Raw genomic sequence first — 27,568 nt, 5'->3', positions numbered from 1 at the left:
CTCCCAGCACCAGAGTCTTTTCCAATGAGTCAACTTTTTGCATGAGGTGGCCAAAGTACTGGAGTTTCAGCTTTAGCATCATTCCTTCCAAAGAACACCCAGGAATGATCTCCTTTAGGATGGACTGGTTGGATCTCCTTGCAGTCTATGGGAGTCTGAGGAGTATTGAACACCACAGTTCAAAAGCATCAATTCTTCGGCACTCAGCTTTCTTCACAGTCCAACTCTCACATCCATACATGACTAGGCTATGGAAAAACCATAGCCTTGACTAGACGGACCTTTGTTGGCAAAGTAATGTCTCTGCTTTTTAATATGCTATCTAGGTTGGTCATAACTTTCCTTCCAAGAAACAAAGACTACTCAAGGCCAAATACACCATATAGCTTCTCCTCCCATTACTCTTGTCTGCTCCATCTCTGATCTGGGAATTAAGATCTCACATGTGTGGTAGTGTGGTGTGGCCAAAAAAAAGTTCATGAAAGCTAGTAATACATCAAAGAACATGTGAGAAGAGATTAAGGCTTTAATGAAAAAACATCTTAGCTCTTGAGAACACAATCTACCTCGTAACAAACAAGCCTATTACTCAATTTTAAGGTCCATCCCTAGGGACACATTACAGTTGAAAATGAAGGACTACTTAGCACACAGGACAGGTTAAGTCACTACTGAAAGAACAGTCACATGGTATATTTTAATTATTTACTAAAACCCATGATCACCATCAATCACCACAAAATCCAGTATTCTTCAATTTGTAGTTGGAAAACTGAGCAGTGGCTCTTAAATCTAGATATAAAATCTCTATGGGCATCAATGTTAAGAACAATAGGAAAAAACATCCTTCCCTTATTAAGCCACAGGAAGATCTTTCTGAAAAATTATCCAATATTGACATACTACACTTCCATTCAAAACACACCTACTGCAATCAAGAAAAAGTCACCGTGTCTGCTTAGGATATTCAACCTAAGAAATGAGTACATCATTTTATTGATTCATTTCACCCTTACAAAGTAAGTTCCAAAGCAAATTTCTCCAATTCTTCAGTCTAGAATACTCAAGACACACACTCCCTTTTTTGAACAAGCAGCTTTGTAAAACTGAAAATCGTATTTTAATCCGTTACTGAGAAATCACCAACAGCAATTATATTTCTTTAAAGGAAATTTACTATACTTAACAACGCATTTTATTTTTAAAAAACTTTTTAAAACTGAAGTATTATTGATTTACAACGTTTTAACAATGCATTTTCTTTATCCAGTTCATAATCAGGTAGGGTTTTTTGAGCCACACAGAAAGGATGGTGGGATCTTAACTGCTCCAGCAGGGATCGATCCCCTAAACCCCTGTAGTGGAAGCTTGGAGTCTTAATCACTTTACCTCCAGGAAGTCCCCACAAGCCCTTTTCTGTTAACCACAAAGTTTACTTTAGAGAATTTGTACCTGGATGACAATAAAAACTCAATTACAAGACGTGAGTTCCTTTGGAGTAAATTTTAACCACAGGACTTGTAAAACCACTGCTTGTATCTAGATCACTTGGACACTGGATCATCAGTACTGCACATTAATAAACTATTTGTCCAGTCAGAAATAAAAGGCATAAAATGATTAAAAGAGAGAGAGAGAGAAGGATGTATTTCTCATGAAAGCATTTAAGAACAAAATGAAACGGAGACATGGAAAAACTAAGGTCTTCTGGACAATCAACTCCACGAGCTACCAAAAATATTGTCAATTAGAACAGAGAAGAGAATGGACCACTTAAAAAAATATACTGTGTATGTGTGTATTTTCTTCAAGGATCTTAGAGAAATTTCCTCATCAGTTCCAAATTCACCACAGTACAAAGCAAAACTTTTATTACTACACCTACACAATTAAGTGTCCTGAAGTTTATTTATCCTGGTAGCTTAAAACAATCAAGTATTAGTATCTATTTCAACTTCCTAATACTATTCAAAGGATAAAAGACAGGCTGGGGGGGGAACTCATTATGTGTTTATCGCTGCCACTTCATTTCAAATGCCATTTTTATCCTTGGGTGAATGTGCATAACACTAAACCATGATCCAGTAATAGTTTTGCATTTGATTTAGTATCATTTAAAGAACTTAAAATTAATAGAGGAAAATATTTTAAGAGCTATATCTTATCGGAGACAATTTAACTGTAAGGTCATGTGACAAGCAATGTACAAGTATTTGTTAAAAACTTACCAATCTCTCAATTGTCTTAAAATGTCCATTTTACACAGCAATATTTACTACCAGAAACTGCAGTGACTGATAAGTAGACACATTAGTTTGTTAAGCTCTACCTGAAAACATGCTTTCAACAAAATGTGAACATGTTGTATCTTGATTCATATGGTTTTACAATCAGGTCTTACTGAAGGAGCACACAGATTTCACTTCCTTTCTTGCAGACAATATGCAGGAAGAATCCACAAAGAGCATGTGGGCAATCTGACAAATCATACTATCTGGACTACAAGTCCTGCAATTCATTTAAAGAATGTCAAGGAGTTACGAGAGAGATTATGTTGTGGCCTTGATTTTTATTTTTTCCTAGAATTCTACAGATTCTAAAATTTATCAATTGATGTATCTTTTAAATAAACAGCACCAGTCTTGCCCATTGATACAATTAAAATTTGACTTTTTCAGCTCTTAGTTCACAAGTTTATTATGAAAAACACTGCAGTGCTCTTGTGCAGTAACATCATCTTACAGCAGGGAGAAAAAAAAACAGTTCCATTCAAAACAACTCACCAGGTTCTGACAGTAACAAAGAACAACATGAGGCTGAGATTTGAGAAGGGAAAATAAACTGAGTGCAGACAAATCATACAATTAAATTAAACGGTATCCCTGAAAATAAACAAAACGATTTTAAAACTCACAAGTAGAGGGGAGGCCTTGGTACTTATTTTTAAAAATGTTCATTAAGCTCCAATGATTGTTTGCTGCTATTCTTATCTACAGTCATGCTGAGTAAAGCTATAGCTAAATGGAAGTTAAATTGTATTCACGAGGTGTTAATGTTTACATCTTATCTGCAGTCTCTCAGAGAAAGCAAAGTAACTACAAATAGCGCTATGCCAGAAACTGGTTTCTTGACCAACAATGTCGCTTCAGCATGCAATGAACTGGTTCATTCTAAAGTGGTCACGGCTGTTGATGACAGGCTTTGTATTTTTATATGGCACATCTTTTTGGTCCGTGTGAAAACAAGTTTTTTTGAATGTTAACTATTCTCTGACACTTGTGGAGTTACTGTTGCTCTTCCCATATCCATTAGGTCAATATATGGTTCATGGCAATACTGTACAAGTTTAAAATTTCATTACAGGAAGTAGTCTGGGGTACGACGAGTAACATGTGGCTCGCCTCTGCGAGGTGCTGGGTCAAACTGCAAGCTGAAAAACAAAGACATATTTGCTCTAAGACATCAATGTACTGATAATTTATATCAATATTAGTCTCGGTTTTAGTTCCAGATGTACAACATAGTAGAAAAGGCAATGGCAACCCACTCCAGTACTCTTGCCTGGAAAATCCCATAGACAGAGGAGCCTGGTAGGCTGCAGTCCATGGGGTCGCTAAGAGTTGGACACGACTGAACGACTTCCCTTTCACTTTTCACTTTCATTCATTGGAGAAGGAAATGGCAACCCATACAGCCTTCTTCCTGGAGAATCCCAAGGACGGGGGAGCCTGGTGGGCTGCCGTCTATGGGGTTGCACAGGGTTGGACACGACTGAAGCGACTTAGCAGCAGCAGCAGTATAACATGTTGTTTTGAAATTTCTATACATTAATTACAGCAAGAGTCACCTATGTAAGTCTAACCACCACCTGTCACCAAAGTTATTACTGTATTATTCGACTGTATCCCACATGCTGTACATTTCATTCTTATGCACATTTTTACACTTTTTTCTATCCAATGACTTGCATAATAGGACCCTAATTATAGCTTTATCATGCGTTTTACATGCGTTTTCTAGCTGTATGCCTCCTCAAAAGAGCCAAGGCAACATCAGCCAGAGGATATGCTTCTATACATTGTGGTTCCTTCTGAGACCATTTGAAAAGATTCTACTGAACAAATTTTAAAGAGCCTAAGGTACTGTATATATCATCATTTCATCCTCAGGATTTATCTACTCTACAATAAAAGTATAGGTTTAAAAGTTAAGATCCTAATAATTCATATTAAGGTCTAGGTTTCTGTTGATGTATTTCAAAGGAAACCTAAAAATCTGTTTGGAATCTGGATTTAGCATAAACTCTTGAACTATTAAACCTCCCATTAAAACTAATATTCAAGTAATGGTAACCAACTACTCAGGTGTGAATACTTACAAAGAGTATTTTAGAGTATCATCAAGTTCCATGATTGCAGCTTGGTTACCACAACGATAACAATAGTTTGGAGCACTGAAAATCGTTACTACATTTCGGTCATGGCACCAGTTATATCCCTACAAGGAAAAAGAACAGGAAAAACAACAACAACTCTATTTTACTCCTTTATTTACACAACTAAAGGTGACTCCCTTCAAGAAGGAAAATAGATCTGCCCTTTTCCCCAAAAGGTTTTTTAAAAAGTACTGCTTTGTTTTTGGATGATTTAATAATTTCCTATACTCTGCAGAATGACCCCTCCCCACCTTCTGGCCATGCTGCACAGCTTGTGGGATCTCAGTTCCCCATTCAGGGAATGAACCCAGGCCACAGCAGCAAAAACACTGAATCCTAACCACTAGACCACCAGAACTCCCTATGCAGAACTCAAGAAGTCCTAAAAACAACAACAAAAAAACAAAACCACCAATCTCAAAAGGATAAACTACTTCTCTCACATTTCTTATTATAAAGGCCCTAAACATGATATAAGAATGAGTATATGGCCATTCCTTGTACAGGCAGATACACACTCCTGGAGACCAGAACCTTATTGATTCTGTCCTCATTACAGGCATTACTTGAACTGCCCAGATACGAAGGAGAGATGACTCTAGGAACCCCAACCTCATCCCCCCAAAGTTCACCTGAACGTATGAGTAACTTTTAAAGTACTGTTCACAAATTTCTTTCCCTATCCCAAGCAAAGTCAGACTTTATGGATAATCACAGAGCTGTGTCAGTATTAATCTAAATTGAATCTTAATTTTATAAGTATGCTTAATCAATGTTTTACGCTAAGAATTTAGCCCCTTTCCCTTTAGTTTCTTCTTTTAAATCACCTGTAATCCTACCATCCAAAGGATCACTTAAACATTTTGGGTGTATTTCTTGCCAAACTCTCCTCCATATATATGCATGTTAAATATATGTAATAAAATTGAGATTAAAAAGTGGTGTATTTCCATCTCCTCCACCTTACTTTCCCAGCCTTAACTCCCAAGCACTGCTCAGTCATTGCAGGTTGGGACCACTCTCTGCTGTGGTACGCAGGCTCTCACTGCAGCGGCTCCCCTTGTTCTGGAGCACAGGCTCTAGGCGCTCTGGCTTTAGTAGTCGCAGCTGAAATGCTTTGTTAGCTCTGCCCCATGTGGGATCTTCCTGGTCCAGGGATCAAATTGGTGTTCCTTGCATTGCAAAGTAGATTCTTAACCACTGGATCACCAGGGAAGCCCCAAAAGCTTGGGATTTTAATTCTAGTGTACCTCCATCAAAAAGGCTCAGGCTATAATGGTACACTCAGAACGGTATAATCAGAAAAATACATGCATATTCTCACTAATACCATATAATTTAAAATTTCCTAAGATCTTATGTTTATTTAAAAAGCAAGTCAATGTCAAAGAACAAACGTACCTCCATCACCAGCTGATGAGCTCTAGACACCAACGTGAGGCCATTGGCATGATTAAATGTCTCAGAAATATCCTGCCCAAAGGTGTAACCAGCTCCTCGAGGAGATATACCCCAACCTCCACGGTCATCTGGATCTGACCACAGCAAGTCACACATTGGACCCTAAAAAGCAAGTTAAGTTTTAGACTACCTCTTGGAAAACTGGTTAATATGTGATCTTAGTAATTTAATCAGAAGCACCCTACTAAGTCACTTGTTGAACGGTGTTTGCCAAAACCAGTAAAAGGTTTTGCAGATAGTAAAGTATCTGTGTCAAATAAGTAAGAAACTATCTCCAGATGTCTTTAAGAAGCACGGCCTACACCAATGAGTTCCAACAGCAACAAGCCCTAACTAATTAATAGTATAGTTTAGTAATTAAAGTAGATGCTCTGAAAACAGTCATCACCTCGGTCCTAAACCCAGTCCCAGAGCTGTCATGATCTTGGCAGGTTTCTTAATGTTAGCTTCTGAAGAATAGGGTCAATGAGAGTGCTAACACCACATGGGATGATTTTTGAGAATTAACAAGAAAATACATAAAATGAACTAAGTTACAATTAAGAACAGTTCCTCTTTCTAAAGTTTTCTGAAAAGAAAAAATTTTATTATCAAAAAGAGTAATACCTCATGAGGAACTTCTTGTAGGCGATCAAGTGCTCTGATGTGATCCAGTGTATCTATGGATGGTGAGAGGCCACCATGTAGACAGAAGATCTGAAAAGAATGGTTTCCAACATTACCTTCATTTAAAATAAACACTACACACTAAGCTGCAAACAGTAGCCCACATCACTCAGCCCCTTGGTGTTTCTGTGTTCTCCCAGAACTGGGCTTGTTTCTGCAGGATCTTTCTTTCATCCCACTGTTAACTATGGAATATACTTTTTCTGACTGATGATAAACCATCCCTATTGCACCCAAACTCCAATCAGATCTTGACTTTACCCTCATCATAGACTATTATTTTCCTTCTCATAGAATTTTCTTGAAATTTCTCTGTGCACTTGTCTACTGGGACCAGAAAATAGTTAATTACATCTCCCCAACACATCCAGAAACAGCCTAAGAGGATGGATGGGCTATATCTCCCACCCTACTCCGTGGTTCAGTGCCACTCACAAAATAAGGGCCCAGAAGGACATGAGGATGGAAAAATAAGTTACTGGCGCCTAAATGTTAAGAAAGCAGAAGTCTGAAAATAACTGGCAACATAAGCTTTAAGAAGACTTACATACCTGCCCATCCACCAAGGCAGTGAGAGGAAGATAGTCAAAAAGGTCTGTAAAATACTTCCAAACATTTGCATTTCCGTATTTCCTTAAACACTCATCGTAGAAACCATATACTTGTGTGATCTGTCTGCTCTCATGATTTCCTCGAAGAATGGTGATACGTTCACGGTAACGAACCTGAAACAAAAAAATGGAAAACATGAACAGCTGGCTCCTTCCAAAACCAAGTTAACAACCCAGCAAACATTCTACAGGAAAATACAGAATTTCAATTTTATTGGAAAAAATATCTCACACTCCCACATCACACAAAAGTGAAATCACACCTACAGATATTTATCCCACGGGATATCTGCCAACCCCATCTCACTACCACCGACTTTATGTCAAGCATAATCATCAGCTGCAAAGCTCCATCCATGAGTTTTTTTTTATTAGTTATACAACCATTACAATCCAGTTCTAGAACCTTTCCATTAACCCAAAGATCCCTCATGCCTGTTTGCAATCATTTCCAATTCCCACTCTCGGCAACTATTAATACTCTCTTGAGATTTGCTTTCTCTAGAAATTTCATACAAATGAAACCATGCAAAATGTAGTTTTTTTTGTGTTTGGCTTCTTTAACTTAGCAGAGTATTTTTGAGACTCATCTGTATATTGATTAGTGGTTTGTCTCTTACTGCTGCACAGCATTCCATTATATGACTACACTGTTTTGGCTTTTTATTCATCAGCTGGCTGAACATTTGGACTGTTTGCAGTTTAAGGCTATTGTCAATGTTTCTATGATCCTACTGCCATGTAAGAAATTTTTGTATGCATATACGCTCTCAATTCTCTTGGGTGGATTCCTATGGTTCTAATGTATCTTCAACAAATTAATACTTGGTATGACTAGCCTTACCCATGAAAACTATTCTAAAGGGTCTTATTTATTTCGGGCTGTGCCACACATGGCCTGTGGGATCTCAGTTCCCCAATCAGGGACTGAACCTGAAACCCCTTTACTGGGAGCAGTCGTACCCCCTGGACCACCAGGGAAGTCCCTGGCCCTAATTTTGACTTTTAATTTGCATTTCCCTGATAACTAAGGTTTGACCATCTTTTCATGTACTTAATGACCATTCATACACCTTCATGGGTGAAACATCTATTCAAATATTTTGTCCACTTAAAAATTATTTGTTCTCTTATTGAGTTAGGTTTTAAAACTATATATGAATACAAATTTTTTTTAGTGGTGTCTCTTGAAGAACAAAAAATCAATTTGATGGAAGTCTAATTTATTGGCATTTTAATGGATTGTGCTTTTGGTAGCATACCTAAATCATCTTTGTCAAACCCAAGGATACAAAACTAATTTTCTCCTATGTATTATTTCAGAAGTTTCAGTTTTAGTAATTCAGATTGAAACCTCTCATTAATTTTGACCCATCTGTAGAGTATGAGGAGCTTAAGTTACCTTTTTGCATACGGATACCCAACAGTTCCAGCATTATTTGCTGAAGTTTCCTTTCCCCTGTATTAAGTCTGCTAGGACTACCATACAAGATAACAGAGATTAGAAAGCTTAGTTCAGTTCAGTTGCTCAGTCGTGTCTGACTCTTTGCGACCCCGGGAATCGCAGCACGCCAAGCCTCCCTGTCCATCACCAACTCCCGGAGTTCACTCAGACTCACGTCCATCAAGTCGGTGATTCCATCCAGCCATCTCATCCTCTGTCGTCCCCTTTTCCTCCTGCCCCCAATCCCTCCCAGCATTAGAGTCTTTTCCAATGAGTCAACTCTTCGCACGAGGTGGCCAAAGTATTGGGAGTCTCAGCTTCAGCAACAGTCCTTCCAATGAACACCCAGGAACGATCTCCTTTAGGATGGACTGGTTGGATCTCCTTGCAGTCCAAGGGACTCTCAAGTCTTCTCCAACACCACAGTTCAAAAGCACCAATTCTTTGGTACTCAGCTTTCTTCACAGTCCAACTCTCACATCGATACGTGATCACTGGAAAAACTGTAGCCTTGACTAGACGGACCTTTGTTGGCAAAGTAATGTCTCTGCTTTTTAATATGTTATCTGCTACTGCTGCTAAGTCGCTTCATTCGTGTCTGACTCTGTGCAACCCCATAGACGGCAGCCCACCAGGCTCCCCCGTCCCTGGGATTCTCCAGGCAAGAACACTGGAGTGGGTTGCCATTTCCTTCTCCAATGCATGAAAGTGAAAAGTGAAAAGTGAAAGTGAAGTCGTTCAGTCGTGCCCTCAGCGACCCCATGGACTGCAGCCTACCAGGCTCCTCTGTCCATGGGATTTTCCAGGCAAGAGTACTGGAGTGGGGTGCCATTGCCTTCTCTGAATATATTATCTAGGTTGGTCATAACTTTCCTTCCAAGGAGTAAGCGTCTTTTAATTTCATGGCTGCAGTCACCATCTGCAGTGATTTTGGAGCCCAAAAAAATAGTCTGACACTGTTTCCCCTTCTATTTCCCATGAACTGATGGGACCAGATGCCATGATCTTAGTTTTCTGAATTGTTGAGCTTTAAGTCAACTTTTTCAGTCTCCTCTTTCACTTTCATCAAGAGGCTCTTTAGTTCCTCTTCACTTTCTGCCATAAGGGTGGTGTCATCTGCATATCTGAGGTTATTGATATTTCTCCCAGCAATCTTGATTCCAGCCTGTGCTTCTGCCAGCCCAGCATTTCTCATGATGTACTCTGCATAGAAGTGAAATAAGCAGGGTAACGATATGCAGCCTTGACATACTCCTTTTCCTATTTGGAACCAGTCTGTTGTTCCATGTCCAGTTCTAACTGTTGCTTCCTGACCTGCATACAGATTTCTCAAGAGGCAGGTCAGGTGGTCTGGTATTCCCATCTCTTTCAGAATTTTCCACAGTTTATTGTGATCCATACAGTCAAAGGCTTTGGCATAGTCAATAAAGCAGAAATAGATGTTTTTTCTGGAACTCTCTTGCTTTTTCAATGATCCAGATTTTGGCAATTTGATCTCTGGTTCCTCTGCCTTTTCTAAAACCAGCTTGAACATCTGGAATTTCACGGTTCACGTACTGCTGAAGCCTGGCTTGGAGAATTTTGAGCATTACTTTACTAACGTGTGAGATGAGTGCAACTGTGCAGTAGTTTGAGCATTCTTTGGCATTGCCTTTCTTTGGGATTGGAATGAAAACTGACCTTTTCCAGTCCTGTGGCCACTGCTGAGTTTTCCAAATTTGCTGGCATATTGAGTGCAGCACTTTCACAGCATCATCTTTCAGGATTTGGAATAGCTCAACTGGAATTCCATCACCTCCACTAGCTTTGTTCGTAGTGATGCTTTCTAAGGCCCACTTGACTTCACACTCCAGGATGTCTGGCTGTAGGTCAGTGATCACACCATCATTGAGTATCTGGGTCGTGAAGATCTTTTTTGTACAGTTCTTCCGTGTACTCTTGCCATCTCTTCTTAATATCTTCTGCTTCTGTTAGGTCCATACCATTTCTGTCCTTTATCGAGCCCATCTTTGCATGAAATGTTCCCTTGGTATCTAATTTTCTTGAAGAGATCTCTAGTCTTTTCCATTCTGTTGTTTTCCTCTATTTCTTTGCACTGATCACTGAGGAAGACTTTATCTCTCCTTGCTCTTCTTTGGAATTCTGCATTCAGATGCTTGTATCTTTCCTTTTCACATCTCTTCTTTTCACAGTTATTTGTAACGCCTCCCCAGACAGCCATTTTGCTTTTTCGCATTTCTTTTCCATGGGGATGGTCTTGATCCCTGTCTCCTGTACAATGTCATGAACCTCTGTCCATAGTTCATCAGGCACTCTATCAGATCTAGTCCCTTAAATCTATTTCTCACTTCCACTGTATAATCATAAGGGATTTGATTTAGGTCATACCTGAATGGTCTAGTGGTTTTCCCTACTTTCTTCAATTTAAGTCTGAATTTAAGCAACAGAAATTTATTTCCTCACAATTCTAGAGGCTAGAAGTCCAAGATCAAGGTGTCAGCAGGGCTGGTTTCTTCTGAGGTCTCTCTTCCATGGCTAGGAAATGGCCATCTTCTCCACGTTTCTTTCCACTGTTTTTGTGCTCTATCTCCTCTTACAAGGACACCAGTCATACTGGATTAGGGGTGACCCATATGATCTCATTTTACCTTAATTACCTCTTCAAAGGTCCCATCTCCAATACAGCTAGGTATTCTGAGGTACTGGGAGTTAGGATGCAGCATGAATTTGGGGAAGAGGTGGTAGTGGCAAATTCAGTTCGTAACTGATGGTTATGTTATTTTATGAACATAATGAACATAATGGTGTTTACTATTAAAAATTTTTTTATTTATTTATGGCTGCACTGGGTCTTGTTGCTGCACACACAGGCCTTCTCCAGTTGCAGCGAGCAGGAACTACTCTCTAGGCCCATGGGTTTCTCATTACAGCAGTTTCTCTTGTTGCAGAGAATGGGATCTAGGGTGCTCGGACTTCAGGAGTTGTGGCTCACAGGCTCTAGGGCACTGACTCAGTACTTTTGGCACACCGAGAAAGCTGTCCCGCAGCACACAGGATCTTCATGGACCAGGGATCAAATCTGTGTCCCCTGCACCACTGGCAAGCAGATTCTTTACCAGTGAGCCACCCAAACATGAATTCTTAAAAGGCAGTGTATTTATTCTTCCTCTGAGCATTAGGACTCATCCTGGGCTTTAAGTATAGGTTAGCTTGCAAGATTGCTTTCATACCATCTACAGTCACTGCAGAAACTTTCCATCATTTAATTCCACTCCTTCAATTTACAGATACAGAATATAATGACCTCGGAAAATGTTTTGCAGCACTTGACATGATTCAGACTAGTTGCTTCATCAACACTACCATTTCTGTCAATTGCTCAAAATTCAGTTTTTGCCAAAACTACATCTCAGTGCTTCTCCAGTACTAGAAAATGCTGTCAGTCATCATACCATTTTTACATATTAATAAAAATTATCTACCCAAAAGAAAAGTCTAATAATTTAAGCGAAAGGTTATCCTAAAATATTTTCTACCATTTTGTGTTTTACCTTCAAATCTCTGTATATTTCCCAAAGCTACAACTGGTATAAAACAGCTTGATTTCTCTATCATTTCTATTGTACTAGATTATCATGTCATGTCTAACAGCTGCAAACTATTCCACTGAGATAAGCCATACTTTAGATATTCACTTACTGTTATTTATATCAATTCCTTCTCTGAATTAAAGATAATGCTACAATTTACGTTTTCATATAGGCAAAGCTTCTTTCCTCTTAAAACTTCTTCCTCAGTACAATTTAGTTACATGGTTGTTGAGTCAGAGGATATAAACATGCCAATATTGGAAATGTGCTGCTCTGTTAGTGAATATGCTTCAAAAATATCTAGAAAGGTTAATTATATTACCTGTTCTAACTCCAATTTATTAAATAAAACTTCTATTTAACCAGCCCTCTAGCATTTTTAAATCATCTGAGGCACTCTTTTCCTTAGAAAATAACTCATTTTTATATTCTGTACCATTCCCTCACATTCAGAATGAAGATATAGACATGATTTATTAAGTCCAAAACCTGAATATCTAGATTCCTAAATGTGGAGATTTATTCTAAAATCTGACATGCAGATAGAGAAGACCACAAATCACTGCTGGAGGGGAAAAAGGACATTTAAGAGGGCTGTCATATCCAGTTCAAAATGCTCAAATATAAAATTGAAATTACCTTAAGAGCTACAAGCAGAGTAACTGTTTCCACTGAATAATATCCTCTGTCAACATAATCGCCCATAAACAAGTAATTTGTATCTGGTGATTTGCCACCAATTCTAAACAGTTCCATGAGATCATGAAATTGCCCATGCACATCTCCACAGACAGTGACTGGACATCGAACTTCTTGCACATTGGATTCTTTTGTCAGGATTTCTTTAGCCTACAGATGGAAAAAATAAACCAAGACACTTAGCATTAAACAACATAAACAAAGATATGTTTAGCTACACTTAAGATACAAGCTGCACTTAATACAGCTTTAAAGGGCAGGCTCGGCATAAGATGAAAAAGCAGATAATTATGACCCCATCAAAACAAAAAGGCAAGACACGCCTAAAATCTATTCAACAGCTATCTCATCCCTGATCTCAGGAAAAACATGCATCAAGGTGCACAGTCCCATTCTTCCCATCAGTACCCCAAGTTTTAGGCCTACCAGTTGACATCTAACTAAATGCTAAAGAGATCATTATTAGCAGTCACATGGAACAAGACACTCAGGTACCTAGTTCCTCAGCTTTAGAGTTCTAACTACAATATACTCTAGGATTTCCGGCTATGTGGAGAGGTTTCTTAGGCCTACTTTATTTAAAAAAGATTATGGGGAAGATATTAAAACTTAGTATTTTGTTTTTACCCTCTTAATATCAAAGTACAAACTTACTGTTTTACAACTGTGACTATTCAATATACATGGTTTTTATGCTGCTTTTAGAAAACTAGCATCCTATGCATTTCCCCATTAACCACAAATTCCAACATTACTTTAAAAAAAGACAGGAAACTCAATTTTTATCTTTATTTCTTGCTGATTAATTATTATCTTTTTGGCTGTGCTGGGTCTTCCTTGCCACGCATGGGCTTTCTCTTCATTCCAGTGTGCGGGCTTCTCACTGTGTTGGCTTCTCTTGTTGCGGAACACAGGCTTGGCAGTTGGGGCGTGAGGGACCTAGAACGTGTAGGCTCAGTAGTTGTGGCACAGGGGCTTAATTGCTCCTCAGCATGTGGGATCTTCCAGGACCAGGGTCACACCTATGTCCCCTGCACTGCCAGGCAGAATTTTAACCACTGGACAACCAGGGAAGTTCCAAACGTTAGTTTTAAGAGTAACATAATATTCCACTCAGTAGAAACTCTTTCATTTATTTCCAACACACATTTATTAATCACTTGTGTTAGTTTCTCAGTCATGTCCAACTCTTTGCAACCCCATGGTCTGTCCACGGAATGTTACAGGCAAGAATACTGGAGTGGGTTGCCATTCCCTTCCTCAAGGGATCTTCCTGTTACTGTATGCTAAAAACTGTGGATTGACTGGGAGATAACCACTCATTTGCTAGACTATGAGTGATACTTTGTGCAAGACCCCATGCTAGTCCCTGGAGGTATAGTGAGTAAGACAGATCATTCTCAAGCCAGGGTTGGTGAGGGGGATTTGGGGAATGATTACAATTAATAGATGCAGTATTAAAGTCCAAGGAATTAACCAGGAAAGGTTAACATGGTTATAGCACAGTATGGAAAAACAGACAAGGGCAGACTAAGGTGAGGGCAACAAGCCACCTGATTTTAGCACTGGTAGTCCTAAATCCCAGGAAATACGTCAGTTGCATCCAGGCAAACCACAATGACAGCTGGTCATCCAGGTAGGAAATATAGGGGGAGAACAGAGCATGGATATGGACTGAAAACAAGTCTAAAGTAGTAGCAAAACAAAGATCCAACAGACGGAAGATCTGATGAGTGAATTTAGGATTTCAGAAGTAGAGGTATGACTGTGGATACCTGAGGTGGAGTAGAGCTTAAAGGTCACCCACCAGTACTGAGGGACCAAACGACCAACAAGTCTTGCCTGACTCCTTCCAAAACATATCTCAATCCGTATGCTTCTACATATTTTGTCAACATCCTGATCCAAATGACCATCATTTCACCTGGATTACTGTTAGCCTCCACAATGATCTCCCTCTTTCTAGTCTTCCTCCTCCAATTTACTTGCCATGTAACAAGCAAAGTAACAGCTTAAAAATATCACCAGATTCACTTTATCCACCACTGTCTAAACCAGGGGTCTCCAACCTCTGGGATCTAATGCCTAATGATCTGAGGTGGAGCTGATGTAATGATAACAAAAATGAAGTGCACAATAAATGTAACATGCTTGGATCACCCTCAAACTAGCCTCCTCTATGGAAAAATAGTCCTCCATAAAACCGGTCCCTGATGTCAAAAGATTGGGGACTGCTTGACCACACAGCACCTCGCTAGAACAATGCCCCAGATGTTGAAGGCATTTCTTATTTTCAGAGGATCAAGAACTATTTTGAGATACTAGATAGGTACTGGCGTCTTTAGGGAAAGCCCTGAATGTCTCCCAGGACAATGGCACAAGTACAGGCTTAGAAAATGGTACCCAAGTTCTCCGGATAATGAAGAAACAACAGGTAATAGCTGTGAAGAAAAAAGCCCAAGTATCTAGGTTGAGGACAGAAGCCTGACAAACAAGGGATTTTATTCTCAAGTAAAAGAAGGCAGAACACATCCACCTGGGGGAGCTACTACAGAAGGTACAAGACTTTCTCAGGGAGAGCACTGTGGCTCACTACAGTGTGAGCAACAACCATGGATGTCAAGGACTGATTTACTTATTGCTGCACTGGGTTGCTGTGCATGGGCTTTCTCCAGTTGTGGTGAGTGGGGGCTACTCTCCTGATGCAGTGCGAGGGCATCTCATTGCAGTGGCTTCTCTTGTTGGAGCATGGGCTTAGTTGCCCTGCAGCATGTACAACTTTCCCGGACCAGGGAACCCACATCCCCTGCAGTGGCAGGGGTATTTTTAACTGCTAGACCACCAGGTAAGTCCCCTACAGACTGGTTTTAAGGAAGTGGTACGCAACCTTAGCAGCACATTAAAAAATCACTTAGAAAACCTTTAAAAATATTCAGATGCCCAACTACTACTTCTCCCAATTAAGTCAGAATCTTCGTGGGTGGGATCCAAGCATAAATAAGTCTTCCTTCCTTACCCTATGCTTTCTTGGGTGCAGTCAAGCTTAAGAAGAACTATTTTGAAGTCCCTGAACATTCTGGGGAGACTATTTCAGGACACTTATCAACCACTGACATAGAAATGTTAATTAGTTTGATCTAACATTTTTAAATTTAGAAAAAAATTCCGTTTCAAAAAGAGGCATTTCTTAAGAAATACATATACTCTATCTCTCTACAGTAATTCCAACTTCCCAGTTCATTATTACTGAAAAGCAGAATATTCTATTATTAAATATTCCATTACTAAGTCTATTTGGAACTAATACTGGGCCTAATGTTATCAGCACCTAGTATATACATGTGTGCTCAGTCGCCAAGTTGCGTCTGACTCCTGGCAACCTCATGGTCTCAAGTCTGCTAGGCTCCTCTGTCTATAGGATTTTCGAGACAAGAATACTAGACTGGGTTGCCCTGCTCTCCTCCAGGGGATCTTTCCCACCCAGGGACTGAACCTGGGTCTCCTGCATTGCAGGTGGATTCTTTACCACTGAGCCACCTGGGAGGTCCTCAGTACATACTATGAATGAAATGATAGGTTCTACTTAAACCCATGTAAATCTTGCCTTGATGCTACCACACTTACTTCCACCAGAAGTTAAATTTTAAAATACATCTGGACACTTGAGTACCTGCAAGATTATAGTCTATATGAATGATAAAAAGTTGTCATTAATGACTGCCTTTTTAAAAATATTATTTCCTGTGATTACTGTTTCTAAACTGGAGTATAATTGCTTTACAATGTTGTGTAGTTCCTGTCATACAGTGAAGTGAATCAGCTATGTGTGCTGTGCTTAGTCACTCAGTTATGTTCAACTCTTTGTGACCCCTTGGACTGTAGCCCGCCAGGCTCCTCTGTCCATGGTGATTCTCCAGACAAGAATACTGGAGTGGGTGGCCATGTCCTCCCTCCAGGGGATCTTCCCAACCCAGGGATCTACCCAGGTCTCCAGCACTGCAGGCGGATTCTTTACTGTCTGAGCCACCAGGGAATCAACTATATGTATACATAAATCCCCTTCCTCTCACCCCACTCCCCATCTTACCTATCTAGGTCATCAGAGAGCATGGAGCTGAGCTTGTAACTGCCTTAAATCCCTTATAATCTACTCAAAATTTCTATTCAAATCATAAAAGAAAAGTCTAAATGCTATTTGTTCCTTTTAGGTATTTCAAATTTAGATAAATCACAATGATAAACACTATCTACCTTCAATTTTATTTTTTAGTCTTTAACTTGTTACAATATTGCTTGTGTTCTATGTTTCAGTTTGTCTTTTTTTTTTTTTTTATACCAATGGCACCCCACTCCAGATTTTCTTGCCTGGAAAATCCCAGGGATGGAGGAGCCTGGTAGGCTGCAGTCCATGGGGTCACCAAGAGTCAGACACAACTGAGCGACTTCCTTTTCACTTTCATGCATTGGAGAAGGAAATGGCAACCCACTCCAGTGTTCTTTCCTGGAGAATCCCAGGGATGGGGGAGCCTGGTGGGCTGCCATCTCTGGGGTCACACAGAGTCGGACACGACTGAAGTGACTTAGCAGCAGGCATGTGGGAACCTAGCTTTCTGACTAGAATCCAACCCACACCCCCCTGCACTGGAAAGTGAAGTCTTTAACCACTGGACTGCCAGGGAAGTCCCAACAGTAATACATTCTTGTAAAAAAAATTTTAGCAGCAGATAAAACTAAATATCCCTTCTGACCACTCTCCAGAATTCTACTTTTCTTGGGAAAAATAACCAACCATAGCATTCTGAGGTATATCCTTCCGAAGTCTCATTTTAAAACTTTATATACATATTATATTCCCACAGAAACGTAATAGTTTTCTTTGCATTTTTAAACTAGAAGCAATATTAAGGGAAAAGCAGCCTCCTCAGAGTTCATAATGCATATACATACAGACCAGGTCAATTTCTCACACTGGAAGTAAAAGTACTTCCTGAAGGATTAGGATACAAGGAGTGGGTACTGAAATGTATATCCCAGTACCTGCTCCCTTGTATCCGTATGCAGGCGTGTTTCCTGAAAGAAGATTCCATGAAGTGGACCTATGAGCATATACAGCAGTTTGTACTATTTTTATGTTGACACTACCACACTGTCCTCCGAAAAGGAAAGGCCACTGTAAAAGATAAAGTGAACACTCTCACCCTGGGAAAGTCAAAGCTTGCTCCTCCCTTCCCAGCAAATTTTAGACCAGAAAAATTATAATTAAATCCCGAAGAAATCAGTAGTATGTATCAGATGCAATCCAGCCAACTATTAAGTATATTGTTATAAATAGTCAAGCTTATAAAGGACCAGTTTAAAACACACTTAAGAAAAAAATTCTCTCAATTTACCAGCGCTCAGATGATCACTACACAAAAAGATGAAATTCCCAGAAGAGCATAACAAAAAAGACTGCAGACGTCTTGTTAAAGATTATTCTACAGTCAGGAAAACTAATCATAGAAATGTCTGAGAGAAGCTGTGCTATCACAAGGAGTCAGGCCTTATAAATCCCAGAAGCACCTAACAGAAGCCCCCTCTACGGGTCACCCAAAGGGACCGCTAATGAGTCACCACCTTTAGTGTCCAAGCCTCTACCAACCACCAGTTTCAAAGACAGGTATACAACTTCAACTCTCTGGTTTAATACTCAAAGTAAATGGCAGAACCAGACTTTCAAGGTAACTTAATTAACATTAAACATTAAAAAAAATTTAGTAACTACCTTTTCACTCTCATGGTATTCTAACTCCCAAAACTGAAAGCCTCAGGTCATCTGAATTATTCACAGAAGCAAAAGCAACACCCCTCCCAAACTTCTATTTCCCCTAAAACACTTCTCAAGGACTTCAAAGTCTCAGCTAATATAATTAATATTTGAAAAAAGAATGAAGATCAAGTTCTAAAAATTAGTGTAACTAGCACCATATTGCTTTATTGGACCCCTACTGAAATTCAGTCAAATGATACAGATTGATATGAATTAAATCAAGGTAGTACCTTCCCAGAACAAAGTCAAAACTGAAACAAGTTATTCCATTTAATAAGAGCTTATCACAAGTAACTGTGGAAAGTTAAAATTTTTTACATGTCCTAAAATTTTAAAACTTAAAGATTCACCCAAAGGACAGTAACCTTCAGAAACAATAACTTATTATAAACATCCTCTCAGCATTCTGAGTTCAGATTCAGAAATCTCATTTTATTTTCAACCTACTATAAAACCATCAGGTAATAAGGTCAGTGACCTATAGACTTTAATATTTTTTATAGTTTTATATTCTTAGATATGGACTATCCCTAACCACCATAACAATGTGACTGCTACTGCCGCTAAGTCGCTTCAGTCGTGTCCAACTCTGTGCGACCCCATGGACGGCAGCCCACCAGCCTCCCCCGTCCCTGGGATCATCCAGGCAAGAACACTGGAGTGGGTTGCCATTTCCTTCTCCAATGCATGAAAGTGAAGAGTGAAAGTGAAGTCACTCAGTCATTTCTGACTCTTAGAGACCCCATGGACTGCAGCCTACCAGGCTCCTCCATCCATGGGATTTTCCAGGCAAGAGTACTAGAGTGGGTTGCCATTGCCTTCTCCATAACAGTGTGAAATTGCAAACACATCAGACTGAAAACAGATCAATAGATCAACAAAGCCAATATTTTTCAAGGAAAGCAAATAAAACAAAACATGAACAAGAGATTCTTCAGCCATTCTGAATTTCCTTAAGGGTATGCAATAGTGATATCATTTCTATGTAATTTACACAGCAGAAAAAGCTATGCAACACATTTATGCATTTTTACATTTTAAATAAAAAACAGGCAATGTATTTATGCATTTTATTATTAAATCAAGGAAAACATGGTTAACCTGTAAGAATATGGCCTTCTCAATTTTACCATACCAACAAAAGCTATTTTCATTTCTTTGTATTCCCTTCCAGTTTACAAGTGGCCACCATCTCAATCTGTGTCCTAAAGTTCCGAATACTGATCCAGTTTCCTATATCAATGTAAACTGTTGTATAATATGCTCCTGAACGATCTATCCATGTATTATTATTTATTTGAATCATTTTCTTTCAGGAAATTTTCAATTGTCATTACAGTGTTAACATTTTTTGTTTTCTACATACTACTGGACCAACTACTGCCCAACTTGTTATGCAGTAATAAATGGGAAGATTGTACCCATTCTCAGCTCTTTCAGGTATGAAGTGTTATCTTCTGATTTAACTGACACTTTTCATTTAGAGTTCAGACTTTTTATTCCATGTTTATATAGCATCAGGTATTTCTTCTCCTATACAATGTGTCCACACAAACTAGATATCTTTCTATTAAAAATCTGGTAATTCTAGTGTTCATTAGAACTCTAGTTCAAGTAAATTTAACATTTAATATTTTAATCAGTTGAATATGAATACATCTTCTACCAATATAGCCATAAAGACATGAGAAGCAAACAAAAAAGTAATTTTTGCATTTTACTTCTCAGTTTAAGTGAAAAATTAAAGACATCTGAAAAGTTTTTTAAGACTCCATGCTTCTACTGCAAGGAATTTTGCATACTGCTCAGTGTGACCAAAAAAATAAGAAGTAAAAATAAATAAAATGCCTGTAGGGTCAAACAACCACGTTAGGTATCCTGGTTAGGCATGGAAAGATATTTCAAAATATAAAATAAAAAGCACAGTAAGTTTGCAATAATGAAGTTTTTCAATAACCTAAGACATTCATTTTGCTTCATACTGCCTTTATGGATAGAAAAGTTTTTTAAGTTCGTGATAAATATGTGACCAGATTTTTATTTTGGTGTCATACATAAGGTAGGACATATTACTAAGCTCTAGAAGCAAATGAATCTTGAATTAATTATCTCCAACTACCAAATCTTTCTTCATAAACTTAGTCTTTCATTAATTATACTGATCAGATGCCGCTAATATTTTATGAAATATTTCAGTCATTTTTTATTTAAATTCTGTATTCAAAAGTCCCCTGGAGAAGGGAAAGGCTACCCACTCCAGTATTCTGGCCTGGAGAATTCTGTGGACTGTACAGCCCATGGGGTCAAAAAGATTTGGACACGACTGAGCAACTTTCACTTTCACACTTTGCTTTTTGATTTAGGGTCTAATGGAAAGAAAAAGATCAGGGATGAGGGGAATCCTAAAATTCTATCAAGAGAATATGTGATGTTTTCCCATCTGTTTCTGTCAAATAACCATCTTACTTCTGACCAAAATGAACATTAAAAAACTTATATTTTAAATTATTTATTTATGACCGTTCACGAGCTTTCTCTAGCTGCCCCAAGCAACTAGAGAAATAACTACTCTTTGTTGGTATGTGTGAGCTTCTATTGCAGTGGCTTCTCTTGTTGGGTAGCACAGGCACTAGGGCGCCCAGACTTCAGCAGTTGTGGCACGTGGGCTCAGTAGTTGCCTCATGCGTGTGGGATCTTCCCAGATCAGGAACTGAACCTGTGTTCCCTGCACTGGAAGCAGATTCCCAGTCTCTGGACCACCAGGGAAGTCCTGACCTTTTCTTTAAAGCAGTATGCCTCACTTGCAACAGGCTGGCCTACATCTCTACCAACAAACATACCCATGTGCATGAATTAAACAGTCCCAATTGTTTCTGCGTAGGAAAAAAAATGTTAATCTACTAAACTGAGAAATGTTGCTATATACACAGTTAAAAATTTTTCACAAGAATCCATCCTGAATGAGATTCATCCTCACTGAGTCTGATCTCTTCTCTCATCTGTGAAAGGTGACTTAGCCTTGAGGACCTTTAAAGTTCTTTTCATCACTTAAAAGGGCTTCCCTCATAGCTCAGTTGGTAAGAATCCGCCTGCAATGCAGGAGACAGACCCCTGTTGGATTCCTGGGTAGGGAAGACCCACTGGAGAAGGGATAGGCTACCCACTCCAGTATTCTTGGGCTTCCCTTGTGGTTCAGCTGGTAAAGAATCTGCCTGCAATGCAGGAGACCTGGGTTCGATCCTAGGTTGAGAAGATCCCCTGAAGAAGGGGAAGGCTACCCACTCCAGTATTCTGGCCTGGAGAATTCCATGGACTGTACAAGCCATGGGATTGCAAAGAGTTGGACACAACTGGAGTGACTTTCACTTTCACCACTAAAAAGCTTTTTTATTGGAAGTCAAAGCCCCCCAACAGATAGCAGGCAACATTGCTAGTTTACAGATGATGGGCAGCAGAGAAAGACAATTAACCTGATAGCCACTAGCACAAAAATTCTAAAATCTTCCCTATCTGGAGCTTACAAGTTCAATCTCCTGACTAATCCAAAACCCTGCTACAGAGCAATAACAAATCCCTACAACAACAACACTATTTAGACAAACTTAAATAGTGAAAATAGCACATATAAGGAGAGTATAAAAATTTTTGGTTGAATGTATTCCAAAGACAAATGTACACTGTCACAGTTACCAGTATTACTGACACTCCATAACTTGTGTGAACTACACTTTGCATGACTACGTTATCTACTGTTTATCTTTCAGAGGCACTCTAGAAAAAAGGTTGTCAATCTTCTTTCAGGCCTCTCGACAACAGAAAGGTAAAAGTTCCCATTGGTGGTAGTAACTAAATGACTAAGGCAGAGGTGGGGACAGGGTGTGCCAGAGTGACTGGTCAGCTGGTCATGTATAGTTTAGAAAATACCCAGATGCAGATATATCTGTCACTGCTTTATTCATCCATTCCAAATCACAATACCAATAAATCAATGGGCAACAGCAACTTTGTACTGTGAAAAAATTAAGCAGTCAGTCCTAGATTGCTTTTTCCAGTCCTTTCAGACCTCACTCACCCCAGCCATTTACTGGCTACCAGACCTCTCTCTACTTCAGTCTCTGCTACAACTTTTGCTCCAGAAGTTGAAATCCCCTTCACAGTTATATTCTATTTCAAATTTCACTTGTCCAGTGGACTGCAGGTTGAGGTTTTTTCACAAAAGGATGATAATGAGAAATGGTAAGGAAAAAAGGTGCAAATAAGAGAAACAGCTCTAAATATAAAGAAAATAGTAAAAGGAGGGGGGTTGATTCTATGCCAAACGTAACTTCTCCTACTTCTCAGCACCCTCAAGAGAGACCACCTCTCCACCATACATTAATCCAAACCCAATGTCTCCTGGTTTTCCTTAAAGTTTATCTCCTCAAAACTAAATAAATACTCCTCAACAAGTAACTGACAAACCTGACTTACAATAAAACCAGGAAAAAGAACACCGAACAAGAGTTATCTCAAGTGCTCTTCCAGTGCCCGTCATTCTTTTTATAGCATGAGTTTCACCTTAGTTCTACTGCCCGTATTTGCAGACACAGAACTCTTGATTCTGACAGAGAAACAAAGGCAGAGTTGGGGGAGGGGGGAAATTTGTGTGTCCAAAAAGATCTGTTCACCTTTTTAGTGTTTCCTCATTAAGTCAACTCAAAGACAACTGCACTACTGATTCATGCCTGGAAGATCACAAAATACACCCAGGCAGACAGCCTTGATCAAGGTAGCTATGAGGATAAAAAGAAAGGCATTTTAACAAGCTGTAATGAACAATATAAATGTCAGTTACGCTTTATTAGAATATTTTAGAGCTCGTTCTCTGGATCATGATTTACACTATCTTAGAATACACAGAAAATGAACTGGGGTTTTCACCTCACTAATCTTATTTGAGAGGCAAATGCAGTTAGCCACATCCAATATTGAAGAATAATTACTGTTTCCTCCTCCAGGACAGAGTGAGACAACAGTATGTGACATGAATAGGAAGCTTTCAAGCAATCAGAACAAAAATTATACTTTCTTTTACATAGCTGAGGATTCTGCAATTCAGTCTGGCCTCAATTCATCTGCATCTTTCATTACTAACACTACCTCAGAAGAGAGGGAGGCTGTGCAGTAAGACTAGAACACTGGGCTTAAAGTCTATACAACTAGGCAATCTGAATTCAGTCACTGTAGCCAAGTCTCTTTACCTTTCTGAGGTGTGGTTTCTATCTATGAGGATAACTGTTTCATAAGCTTGTTAAGAGAACTGTGTACGTGACAGTATGATGAAAACAGTATGTTGTACCATGCTGGCCCCACAACTGCTTGTTCTTGATATTCAAATTACCTTTATGGAAATGAGTCAAACAACCTTTTAAATTAAACACACACACACAGACTCACAAAAATATATTACCCATTTCATATAGGAATTTAACCTTGGTCAAGTATTTTGCAGGTCATCCAACCAGAAGGAAGACTAATACTGCATTTTATTTATAGTGCTTGTACAGCAATAGAAAATAGCATGCCTAGGTAAAGAACTCCTCTGGATACAAACAACATTCTCCACAAGTTTGGTAAGACATGAAAGCACAAGGCTAAAAACCATACCTAAATGAAACCACTGCTGAACAAAACAAGACTGTTTACTAGCGCTAGGCACACAACATCATCCTTGGCTTTGATATAGATCACATCCTGGGGGGAGAAAATCTTAACTAGTTAAAAGCATAAAAACCATATTCACTCTTGTTTATAAATACACACTTTTCTTCTCATAACTAAAGAAATTATGAATTAGCCATCTCCACCAAGTATCTTTTCTTTAAAAACAAAAAGGGAAAAAAGAAAAAAACTATAATACTAATCAAAGTTTTTCCTTCAAGGTTTTCAAAATCTGTAGCCTTCACTAGATGCACTACTAGTCATACAAATATTAATGGTGAAAAGAGAACTTTTCTCTTTCACTAAAGAGAGTTGAACAAAAGATGGTAAGTCATGTACTTTAACTTGTCTCGTCTACCTAAAAAACTGCCTTCAAATTAACTTAGCTTGAAAGATTAATAGAACTCTAAGACTTGGAATACTTAACAAGTTAAAAACATTTTGAAAGCTGTGTGGTTATCTCCCTGAAAGGATCCAAGACTTAGAAATCTAGCTTCAAGTATTTTTTCCTTTTTTTTGGCTCTAAGAATTAAAATCTTGATGCAGTAAATGAGCAATGGAGAATTAAGCATAAATTGATTAATCTCACCACATCTAAATTTTACAAAGGTGGGAAACAATGGCCATTTACCAAATAGATCAAGCTTCAGCACCCCACTGTTAACTCCAGTAGTATCTTCTGTTGTCTCCAACAAGAACACTCTACCTCGTGGTCCACCTACAACTGATTTCCAACTAGATTCAGTCTCCTTGAGGACAAGCATGATTATTTTTCATTCTTCTCATAAAAGCAAGCAGTCATGGATATCTAGTAAGTTTTCAGTATTTAAATACAGTACTAATTTAAAATAGAACCGTACTATCTCAGATTAGCAAGAACCTTGGGACATCTGTTTTAATTCTAGCTTATAGGCAGGAGGCCCAAGTGAAGTGGCTGCCTCAAGGTCAGACACAATTACTTGGTGGCAGAAAGAGGACTAGTGTCCAGGTCTATCGCACATTTCAGTGGGCTTCTAATTACATCCTTGCTCTCTTGCAATGTTTTCTACGCAAATGACTAGTCACCGAGCCAACTGCTGACTCAAAGTCATTATACAGAGTAAGAACTCAACCCTAGAAGTCATTAAAATCATCACTTACAGTAGTACCTAAACACTAAGACCTAACATTATACATTAAGTGATCCTTAAAAGTCTATTTCTAACCCTTTAAAACAAATGTCATCCACATGAATTAAGGATCAAGAAGCAACACAAGACTACACTGTTCCTATTAAAATTCAGCTCAGTGAGATGATGTGCCACCTCATCAACTAGCAGTTTCTGTCGAAGCTTGGGAATAAACATATCTGAATTAGACTCACTTAAATTGCAATTACTCACAGAATAGTATCTGAAACAGCCTGTTTTAGGAGCATATACATCAAACTCACATTAAACCGCAAGTCAGCATAATTGCTGTCTAATAATTACCTTCACTATTCCAGAAAGGCTGACATTCCACAATTCTGTGAAACTAAAATGAGATGCTACAAAGGTAATTTTGAGAAGGTTAAGCTGAAGCATTCATGGTGGAGCTCATCATTTTCTCTACTTTAGAAAACTGAATTATAGGACTTAAATCCAACAGGCTACCTGTTTCCCCAACTCCGTGGGAAAAAGAAATTGGAATTAGGTAACTTAAAATGCATTTGCTGAAACAGACTACAACATTCCAATCTCAACATCTGTGAGATAAATTATTTTAACACTAAGCACAATGTCTGGAATACAGTAAAAGCTCAATCAAGATATATTATTATTACTATCACTATTTAAAGTCACAAATACACAACTTTTCCAACAAGGAGCTAGGACACAATATTTGCTGCTCTTTCAGTTCATGGTGCTCATTTAAAAAATAAATGGCAAAATGCCAAGTACGTTAGGATTAGAGAAGGGTTTCACACTACCCAATTTGAGTCAGCATATAAATCATAAACTGACACTTGATTTCCAATCCAAAGTTCCTTATGGAGTATGACTCACCAAATTCTCCATTTCTTCCAACTATGAAAAAGAAGTTACACTCCTCCCTATAACTACCACCTCTGATACTCGTAGGTTCGAGATCCATCTTAAAATTCTTTGAAAACACACCTTAAGTCTCCAGAAGAGAGAGACAGTACTTAAAGCTGTGGGGCCTTTAGGTAGGACCTGGGATCTGGTCTACAAGCTTGCCTTTCGGGGAGCCTCTGGACAGCTCTGGACCTGAGAATGAGGCCAGAGAACCAGTAAAAAAAAAAGCCTCTTACTCACCTCAGAGAAGAGTTCCATGCCCCATTCCCAACCCATAGAACCCAAGTTCTCTTACTTAAACCTTCCCAACCCATAGAACCCAAGTTCTCTTACCTAAACCTTCCCCAACTCCGACCCACAGGGTCTAGCTCCCCCCAGCCATCTCTCCCCGCGCCAAGGCCGGGAAGCTCTAAAGCCCCGGAGTTGAGTGAACGGCGCCATTTTAGGCGGCCGTGGCAGCGACAACCAATCCCTGCGCGGGAGGCAGGGGGCGCCGGGTCGCCCGGGAGCCGCCTCCGGGCCGTGCCGGGCGCGGGTCCGGGAGGCTCGGGGGGCCGGGGCCTCCGCCATGTTGCACCCTCCCCACAGCGCCCTCTTTCTCGAGAAGGCTCTGCCCGCCGCGGCTCCCCCATCCGAGGTGTAGCTCACCTTCTCGCAGAGGCTCTTAACCTGGGACTCAGACAGCTGCTTGCACTCGTTCAGCTGCTCGATCCACTGGTCCAGCTCCTTGGTGAACACCTTCTCGTCCATGATGCCACCCGCCCGAACCGGCTGCCGCTCCGCGCTCCTCCCGCGCCGCCGCCCGCACACGGGCCACACGCACACGCCGCCGCCGGTTCCCGGGGTATTTGTGAGGGTACTGGCGGTTGCTCGGCGCTAGCGCTGGCCCTCTGGCTCGCCCCTCTGTGCTCGGCCACCGGCCGCTGCCCTCCTCCACTCGCTCTAGCCCCGAAGCTCTGCTCTCTGTAATGGCGGCCGCCGGCGTGGTGACGTCACGCCCGGCGTCAGGAGGCGGCAGGGTGCGGAGGGGTAGAAGGGCCGGGACCGGAGCTGCGCAACTGCAGCGCCAGCCACGATCCGCCGCCAGACTCGCGAG

The 27,568-nt window shown here is 39.8% G+C and overlaps 1 protein-coding gene across 1 annotated transcript; it reads right to left on the bottom strand.

Moving 5' to 3' along the window:
- Window positions 1–1,889: 1,889 nt before the first annotated feature.
- Window positions 1,890–27,562, bottom strand: PPP2CA (protein phosphatase 2 catalytic subunit alpha). Its single transcript, XM_027546492.1, has 7 exons — window positions 27,121–27,562; window positions 12,847–13,056; window positions 7,114–7,287; window positions 6,503–6,592; window positions 5,837–5,998; window positions 4,379–4,497; window positions 1,890–3,430 (listed from the first exon to the last, which is right to left on the bottom strand). The coding sequence occupies exons 1-7, from the start codon at window positions 27,220–27,222 to the stop codon at window positions 3,358–3,360; spliced, it is 930 nt and encodes a 309-aa protein (XP_027402293.1). The 5' UTR covers window positions 27,223–27,562; the 3' UTR covers window positions 1,890–3,357.
- Window positions 27,563–27,568: the final 6 nt, after the last annotated feature.

Source organism: Bos indicus x Bos taurus, chromosome 7, assembly GCF_003369695.1.
Source record: "Bos indicus x Bos taurus breed Angus x Brahman F1 hybrid chromosome 7, Bos_hybrid_MaternalHap_v2.0, whole genome shotgun sequence".
NCBI classification, from domain to species: domain Eukaryota; kingdom Metazoa; phylum Chordata; class Mammalia; order Artiodactyla; family Bovidae; genus Bos; species Bos indicus x Bos taurus.
The sequence above is the reverse complement of the archived record's forward strand: the minus strand, read 5'-3'. Positions and strand labels throughout refer to the sequence as shown.

Coding starts and splice junctions, on each gene's coding strand:
- PPP2CA (XM_027546492.1), bottom strand. CDS start 27,222: ATGGACGAGAAGGTGTTCACCAAGGAGCTGGACCAGTGGATCGAGCAG. Junction 6,593..7,113: donor CTGCCTTGGTGGATGGGCAG/GTATGTAAGTCT, acceptor CATTCTTTTCAG/ATCTTCTGTCTACATGGTGG. Junction 5,999..6,502: donor TACAAGAAGTTCCTCATGAG/GTATTACTCTTT, acceptor CTTGCTTTTTAG/GGTCCAATGTGTGACTTGCT.